The sequence below is a fragment of the Solanum lycopersicum genome, chromosome 6, assembly GCF_036512215.1.
Source record: "Solanum lycopersicum chromosome 6, SLM_r2.1".
Classification (NCBI taxonomy): Eukaryota; Viridiplantae; Streptophyta; class Magnoliopsida; order Solanales; family Solanaceae; genus Solanum; species Solanum lycopersicum.
In genome coordinates, this window is record NC_090805.1 from 40514646 (window position 1) to 40521797 (window position 7152).

Genomic DNA, 7152 nt, shown 5'->3' on the forward strand with positions numbered 1-7152 from the left:
TTAGGGGTGTCGAATAAGCGAGTTGGATTAAAATTGAAAATGTTATAATGGACGGAATAGAAATGAGATTGGGTCTTAATCCGTCCAAGTTTACTTTGGGCTCAAATGGGTTGAGCTCAAATGGGCTAAAAAATGGGTTGGGTCTTGACCCGTCCAATTTGACCTGATTAATCTCAATAATTTCACATGTTATTTAACTATTTTTTGTTAAAAAAAGTAACAAATGGATAGATAAATCCTAAAAGATGTTGAATAGATAATAATTCATACCTTCAATATAGGAACATATCTTAATTAAAAAAAAATTAAAACGGACTGAAATAATTGAGCTTAATTGAGAATTCTCTTCAAATAGGTTAAGTTTGAGTAGGTTGAGATTGAACCCAATTTAAATTATCTTGAGCCCAACCCTTAAATTCTAGACGGGGTTGATTGAGTTACCTATGTATGGGTTCATTTTTGACACAGCTAGTATGAGCTTACATAGTGTAATTTATGTTTCTTCTATGAATATTTATCGCATATTGATAATTAATTAACTGAAATAATTTAATATTATTAAAGTATATTTTTAATGGTATTTAACACTCTTTGTAAATGTCCCTAAAGTCTAAAACGGTACTAGATCTAATAATACTCCATCCATTTCAAAAAAGATGATCTAGTTTGGCTTGAAACGGAGTTTAAGAAAAGAAAGAAAACTTTTTATTCTTGTAGTTTTAAACTAAAATTATGTCAAGTGTATCAAAATGCTCTTTAATCTTGTGGTCTTAAACATGCGACGTGGAAAGTTAAAGTTAAAGTGTTGCCAAAAAAGGAAAGAGGTCATTCTTTTTTAAACAAAATAAAAAAGAAATAGGATCATTCTTTTTGAAATGGAGAGAATAACAATTAACTAATATTGATAAAAAATTTATCACTCTTTGTTGATGTGTATTTAGTGTCACTAAAGGTTTTTGTTGTAGTGTATCTTAACTCATATAGAATGCGAGATTATTATCACGGATAACTTGACTCAAACTAAACTAACCCCTTACACTCTGTTTGGATATGAGTTATTATGTATTGTTTCATAACATATAGTATTTTATATTTTTATTGTATTGTATTGTGTTGTATCGTATTGTATTGTATTGTTTTAATAGATACAATGTTTAGATAGATTATATCATTTTCTGACGTTACATAATGTCACACATAAAGTCATCAACAACTTGATTGATAAACCTACAAAATGATAGAATACGAATTGGAGCTGAAAATGTAAAATAAAATATAAAATAGGATAATGAAAACAAGAAATAAAAATAAAAGGAGAAGAAATATTAACGCGATTATATCAAATTGGTCATTACACATAATAAAACTTTTCATCATTACCCAATAATAAATTTAAACGCTATGATATAATCAAATTTAAATAACAATCGAAACAACAAAGTACCATACAAAACAATACACAATAATATCATACAATACGTGAACAAATTGCAAAAGCATCTCTTAAACTTCAATGACTATATACTCACTCTAAAGGTGGAAAAGAAGTTGTTTTCCGTTTGTCTTTATTTTCCGTATCAATTTAATAGATTATTTAAAAAATAGCCAAGAGAATAATAATTTTACGATATCACTTTTTTATTATTTTGTTCAAAATCATCTAAATATGACAAGTAAAATGAATAAAGCTATGTAAGTAATTGTGCATTATATGTAATAAATATACCACATGACAAAACTTCATAAGTTGAAATGCATAGAAACTTTTGATTCAATTTCTTATTTCCTCTTTGCAGTGAAATAAAAGTTGTTACATAAATTGAAAAAAGACTTGATTCTTTTTTTCTTCCCACATAGATACATACATACAAGGACCTGCCTTCTTTTTCTTTGTTGTGGAACTAAAAAAAAAAGCCAAATTAAAACCTACGCAATAGCAACAACAGGCTTGTCAACACCTCTTCAGGCCCTTGTTTGTTTTTGTTTTTTTTCCTTTTAATGAACATCAACAATAATTTTAGTTTTTTAACTCTGAAAAGGCCTGTAAACTTTTAAATCAGAAACAACTCCAGCAAAAGAACCAGCAGCTGCAGCAATTGAGATAACAAGGCAAGCACCACTAAGTATTTGTAGACATATCCATCTTGCACTCCATTTGGTAATTCTCTTTTGCACAATGTACATTTCCACTGGGAAGTATACTGTAAGTGGCCAAAATCCAAATGCTCCAAGAATGCCAACGACGTCGTTAAAGAAGGGCATCAACATTGATATGACTGTGGTGATGATCACGAATATTGTCCTCCAGACTAGACGGAAAAGGTTGAGCTTGAAAGGTTTGAATCCCGGGATTGGGACATCGATTTCTTTTGTTATGATTTTGCTGTCAGGGTACCATTCAGCTGCTGTTTTTTCAACAAAGGCGAAAAGGGGTTGACAGTAAACTTGGTATGCACCTACTAGGTGAACAACGATGGCTATGTTCGCGATGTCAAGAAGCCAATAGGGGTTGTAGAATCCGAATCCTGTTAGTAGGTTTCCAGGGGATTGATCTCCGAATGCTGCATACCCAAAGCAACCACAAAGCATGTAGAATACTGTTGTAACTGCCACACTAATTAGTGTTGCCCTTTTCATTGTCTTTGCTTCTGCTGGTGGTGATTTGAGTGTATCCTGAAGTATTCAAACATCAAAATCTATAAGTTAAAGTACATAACGAAAAGATTACATCGTGTTTTATTCCAAAAAAAAAAATTACCTGAATTTCGATAAGGATTAGGGAGTAGGAATAAGCAAAAGCTATAGCTCCAAGAGCTTGAAAGCTTCTCCAAATCTTCTGCATTTCAGTTACTTCAGTTCCAATGCTAATCCCAGTTAAACTTCCTTCAATTTTTCCTGTTTCTGTAATTCAAAATACAGGGCAAGCATTAAAGAGTGTGATAAAAAAAACGGATACTTTAAAAATGTTGTCAGATCCTCCAATACACATCACCTGACAGTAATTTTGAAGAGTCCGAATGACATAGAAAAAAAAAGAAAAGGTAATACTACTAAATTTGAACTAACCTGCAACTTGAGCAACTCCTAAGCCAAGACCAATTGTAGAGTAAGTAAACGACATAACAGCAGCAACAATCGAAAGCCAAGAAATCTGATCGAAATCCGGGATTTGTGAGAAGATAATTTCCATCACACCAAACATGATCATATAGGGAGTACTTGAAACATTGCAAGCAGCATGATGACCTTGTTTATGGAAACAATTAGACCTATTCACAGCCCTGTGGAAATATACAAGTATTAGTTACGGCGAATTCCCAAATTGCAAATCAAACTACATATATGAATAACTTATTTCTTAACCAGCTACCAAAAACATTGTATAACTCATACAGAAACTAAGACATGAATAAGTTGCTTCATTAGCACTTACACCATACTAATGGAAGACGCGATGGTATAACCAATTGCAACTCCAAAAAGATTTGCATACTGAATCACACCACAAATCTTAACCTGAAATCCACCTGAATTGAAAACAAAAAATACCCAAATCAATATAAACAAAAACATCAAACAATCACAAAAAAAATTGAAATGAATTTTAGGCGGGAATTTTGAAATACCTAGATTGGCTCGAACAGCATCCATATAAGTATAATTTCTTTTTCCGGTAACTGGATCACCGGTCCGGTAACAATCGGAAAGCAAAGCAGAGGTATAGTAAGTAACAAAGGAGAAAAGTAGCAATACAGTTGGCCCAGCTACCCATCCAAGCTGAGCAGTAGCCCAAGCCAATGATAAAACTCCTGATCCTATCACAGCAGTTATGATGTGAGCACTTGCCGTCCAAACAGACCCTGAAAATCCAATGAAATAAAATTCAGTTAAAAAAAAATGAATGAATTTTGAATAAAAATTGTGTGGAGATTCAACAAGTTTGAAATTTTACCAGTCCTTTTGATACGACCATCGTCATCAAAACATTTCGATTCACCATAAACCTCAAATACTTGATGTGGTTTATCTGCCATCTTTATAGAAGAAAACAGAGAGTTCAATTAGTTTTGACCAAACAAAACTGCTCTGCTATGTAGACTCAAAGTCCAACGGATTGCAACATACAACACACTTATAAGCTCTAACTCAAACTCCAACTGATTTCAACTCACTGATCACACTTTCTCAGTTGTAAATACCCAATTGAGTTATTTTCTTCTCCTTGTATATTGAAACAAACAACGTGAAACACGAAAAAGAATGGGTTATGGAGTTTATTGAGTAGAATTAATATGTAGATAACAGAGTAAATGAGTAGAGAGGGGAGAGAGTTGTGTGTTTGAAGAAAGACATGCAGCAATGGGCTTATATATAGGCAGCCAGTGCTCTGTTCACACGCGCGTTTTCCACAACTTCCACGACGAAGTGGGGGAAGCAAGCCGTAGCCTCTATTATTGGGGTAAATTTCAATAATTAATTATTTATTTTAGGCGACACATTTTCATTTCAGTTTGAATAATGTCATGCTATTATAATTATTACTTTATTAGTTTCAAAAAGAATGATACTATTCTCTTTTTATTCTGTTTTAAAAAGAACGATACTATTTTCTTTTTATTGTGTTTCAAAAAGAATGAAAAAATATTTTAACTTTAACTTCTCATGTGACATGTTTAAAACCACAAAATTTAAGGATATTTTGGTATATTTGACATAACTTTAAACTCCATTCCAAGTTAAATTAGATTATTCTTTTTGAAACGAAAGGAGTAATAATTTAATATTAATTTTTTTATTTTTAATAAAATAAAATAGAACAAAAATATATCATATTTCCCATGTTTATTTCAAGAAAAAATATCTATTTAATTCTTATAAACTAAAATAAATGGCTTATTATTGTGCTTTCGTCGTAAGAATATGAATATTTAAATTTATTAAGTTATATATGAACTTATTTCGAAAAAAATTAAAGTTTTGTGAGCGACAAAGAACTGATTTGGAAAGTTAAAAATATTTAAAGAAAATTGAATAAAATCTTTGTACATGATTTTTTCGATCATACAAATTGGAGTATAAAAAATAAAAAGAATACAATTAAAAAAAAACTATTATTATTATTATAGAGGTAAGCCACGTGATAATTAAAATTAAAAAGAAAAAAAGAAAACACAGGAGACGCGTTAGTCAACCATTTAAAGTCAGAAAATGTTTGCACCCACTTCAGTTAGGTTGACTCAATTTGGGACCCACTAAATATCATTTCCCTTTTTCTTTTTTATTGTCCTTTATTTTGTTTTTAAATCAATTATCGAATATAATTATATCACGTCAATATAATTTATCATAATTAAGAAAATTGAATAAAATATATATGATTGACTTAACATAAATATCAGTAAGTTTTTATTGTAAATTTCTACCTTATTTTCTCTGAAAAAAAAAAGAGAAATCTTTTAAATTTGTTGCCCACATAAAGTCATAAACTATACTAAACTGATAGCTATTTAATTTAAATATTACTAATAAATATATTTAAAAGACATATATGATGGAACTATTAATAATTTAATATATATTTCATGTGCACGTAAGTATTATTCTCTAGCACAGAATCATGGCATAAAGTTTTTCCCTACTCTGGCCTGTTTTCCCCTAACTTTCACCTCTTTCACTATCAATAAATATCTCTTGGTAGTTCAAAAGTAATATTATATCCCACAATTATAATATCATGGTCATAAAAGTGAAAATTTTCGTTTCACTTGTTATATTTGTGACACTCAAAAATATAAAAAATATATTAGTTATGTAATAATATATAGTTATATAGAGATTATATATGTATAACTTAGTTATACAAAATATAGTTATGCAATATTTTATATTTTAGATAAAATAAGACATCTACTTATACTTGTTTTTACTTATGTAGAACAGTAAAATAATAATCAAATATTGTATCTAGTTATATATTGAATTTTATTTCAAACAATTAAAAAAATTACCAAACATGATATTAATAATGCAAATTTTAATATACATAGAATATTTACTTCCAACCAAACGACTGCCACGTGTTAATTGTGGATACGCTTTGTTGGTTTGGTTTCTAACCTAAATAATTAACAATTTAACTACAATAAGGTTGAAGAATCATGCATGTGAAACCCAATAATTATTTCGTTAAGTGGAAAAGAATAATCACTATTATTTTTTTTAAATTTTTTTTGGTTAACAAATAATCGCAATACATATATGTTTGACTAGTGTAACTAACTTGAACCAAAAATAAGGGGTCGAATAAAACTAGTAACCTTCTAGTAGAAATAAATTAATTATAACACATTCATGTACTCTCACCAATAAAGTTTGAATAGAACATACTATTTGTCTATCGTATTTTTACTTTAATGGAATAGAAAGAATTTTAGAAATAATTGTTTCAAATGAAATATATTGCGTAACATGAGAAGCCAAATAAACTAAGCCTTTGAGAAACAAAAGAGGGCCAAACAATTTTTTATTTTAAAAGAAAAAATATTTTCTTACGTACCGTCATTGTTTATAGCTTCCCAAATTGAGGAAGCAAATGAATTCAAATAATTCCTTATACAAATATGTATAAAATGAAATAGAAGAAGGACAATATAATTAAGTGTTTGATGAGTTGTGTGGCTCAATTGGAGCAATGAACTAACATTTTTATAGTAGTAGAAAAGCAATTGAAAATTATAATAATATATTTAAAAATTCTCTCTTTAAATGAGAACCTTTAGATCAAAAGCTGAATATAAAATTCTTCATTTGCATTTCTCCAATTCTCATCCAATTTTTTTTTTAATTTTCATCTTATATCTGATACTCATATTAAAATACGATTAAATCTGAATTCACATATTGCAAGATTGATTTTTAAAATGGCGCTTCAAAGCGAATTATTTTTCTCATTCTCAATTTCCACCAAGACTCGAACTCGAGAATAAGTTCATATATCGATAAGTCTCATCCATTGTAATTGAAGGAGAGAATAAGTTCTATTGAATTATATCTTATTTGATTCCCATTATAAATAATTGAGACCAATTATAGAGTATAATTATTTGTACGTTGCTAATGAACGCACCAATCAATTGCACCAGTCAAACATGT

At 29.4% G+C, this 7152-nt stretch overlaps 1 protein-coding gene across 2 annotated transcripts; it reads right to left on the bottom strand.

Annotated features, from left to right (window-relative positions):
* Window positions 1-1743: 1743 nt before the first annotated feature.
* On the bottom strand, window positions 1744-6826 carry AAP2 (amino acid transporter). 2 transcript variants are annotated; one of them, XM_010324021.4, is made up of 7 exons: window positions 6557-6826; window positions 3953-4034; window positions 3627-3860; window positions 3434-3527; window positions 3067-3281; window positions 2759-2901; window positions 1744-2673 (listed from the first exon to the last, which is right to left on the bottom strand). In XM_010324021.4, the coding sequence occupies exons 1-7, from the start codon at window positions 6560-6562 to the stop codon at window positions 2026-2028; spliced, it is 1422 nt and encodes a 473-aa protein (XP_010322323.1). In that variant the 5' UTR covers window positions 6563-6826; the 3' UTR covers window positions 1744-2025.
* Window positions 6827-7152: the final 326 nt, after the last annotated feature.

Bases quoted from the DNA above. Each gene is read 5' to 3' on its own strand.
- AAP2 (XM_010324021.4), bottom strand. The intron at 3,528-3,626 runs GTATTTCAAAAT...TTTTCAATTCAG, and splicing joins TGCTGTTCGAGCCAATCTAG to GTGGATTTCAGGTTAAGATT. The intron at 2,674-2,758 runs GTAATTTTTTTT...TGAATACTTCAG, and splicing joins TAATCCTTATCGAAATTCAG to GATACACTCAAATCACCACC.